The sequence below is a fragment of the Asparagus officinalis genome, chromosome 5 (genome assembly GCF_001876935.1).
Source record: "Asparagus officinalis chromosome 5, Aspof.V1, whole genome shotgun sequence".
In the NCBI taxonomy this organism is placed as follows: Eukaryota; Viridiplantae; Streptophyta; class Magnoliopsida; order Asparagales; family Asparagaceae; genus Asparagus; species Asparagus officinalis.
Window position 1 is genome coordinate 84,744,713 of NC_033798.1, and position 1,489 is coordinate 84,746,201.

Here is a 1,489-nt window from a genome sequence, read left to right on the forward strand (position 1 = left end):
TTTTAAAAGCAAAAACCCAATAATCCTACCTTCCGCTTTAAAAAGATCAGCTAAAAAGCATAATCTGCTGTGATTTAATAAGATCAGCTCTTGGCCGATGCCACCGCAGTATTGTTCTCTGCATTAGATGATGAATCGCCACTTGCATGCTGAACAAACTTTTCGGGTGACATGTGTGTGCCGTGACAAGCACAAACAATCCTGATCTCGTTCTGGTTATATTTGTAAGTGACCCCGGATATTGTCTTTCCATTAGGACCGGATCCAGTTGTGGAGACCCACGGTAGATCGGGATATGAGCCAGATCCTCCAAACTTTACATCAGAGGCGATGCCTGGCCTTATAGTAGTACATCCTTCATCAGGACCGCCCACGGTAATAGATTGGCTTGTTTTTTCCTTTTGCCGTAAGAAAGCCAAGACTCCCTTGCTTTGATCATCGTTCTGAGGAACATTGTTTACATTGATTTTAGCAAACTCAAGTGACTTGTCCTCGTGTATTGTGCCTCCTGATAAACTGCGAGGGGCTTGAAGTTGAACTGCAATGAAAAAGTTAAAATGGCTCATTTGTGTGTGTGTGTGCGCGTGTATTATAATAGAGCCCAGCAAATGTGGCGTAAATTTCACAACCCACATGCCAACCACCACAAACCCCACACTCAAAAAAAAAACCCAACAAAACGGACAAAAAAAAGAAAAAACGAAGAGACGCAGCAACAATTTGGCAATGCTTTTCCATGAAACCCCCCAAGTCTTTTGTTTTTCCCATAAAAAACGAAAAAAAGTCTTCCACAATAACCCAAAAAACCTGTCATTAGCTTGGCAAATAAACTCCTCACTCTCTCGTGCCACCAAAAAGGTTTTTTTTTGGCCTGTGGGACAATTTCGTTACTAATGGGCTATATGTGGGAAAGGTATATGGTCTTCACTGGGGAAAAAAATATTGGGGGTTTCATGGGAAACACCTCAAAAAGTATTGGGGGATTTGTGACAATTTACACCCAAACTATCATTGGCTCTGCACTTAAGCTGTTATGCATGTCCAGTGTAGGGTAAAATGAGTCTGAATTTTTTAGGCATAATTCAATATGCTTTTCATGTTAATCATGAAAGGAAACTTGCTGATTCTTCGCACAAATCAAGTCAGAGTCACGGCCCAATTAGCATTTGTTGGCTCAAAGCATGAACAATCATTAGTTTTTCAAAAGCTCTAACTATCTAGCGTATATCTGAACAATCATTAGGATATGGAGGAGTAGATTTCAGTTATTCCTAGAAGTTACAGAACAAATTAGTTTTAGCCCTAGAAATAGGTTTATTTACCTGATTCAGGAATCTTAAAGTTGTAGTCTTTTTACTTCAACAAACAAACAAAAGACAGAGAGAACTAAACACGCTAAGTAGTTGCTCAACAACAACAAAAACTCTAACCTGAGTAATTAGATTCAGCTACATTAACACTTATCTGATTTCATGATGCAACTCTGTTA

At 39.4% G+C, this 1,489-nt stretch overlaps 1 protein-coding gene across 1 annotated transcript in view; it reads right to left on the reverse strand.

Annotated features, from left to right (window-relative positions):
• The window catches only part of LOC109839961 (ninja-family protein Os05g0558800-like), an 8,402-nt gene continuing 6,913 nt past the window's right edge, over nt 1–1,489 (reverse strand). The window contains exon 3 of the mRNA XM_020408433.1: nt 1–538. Coding sequence (XP_020264022.1) covers nt 84–538 — 455 coding nt within the window. The 3' untranslated portion in view covers nt 1–83. The remainder of the gene's footprint in view (nt 539–1,489) is intronic.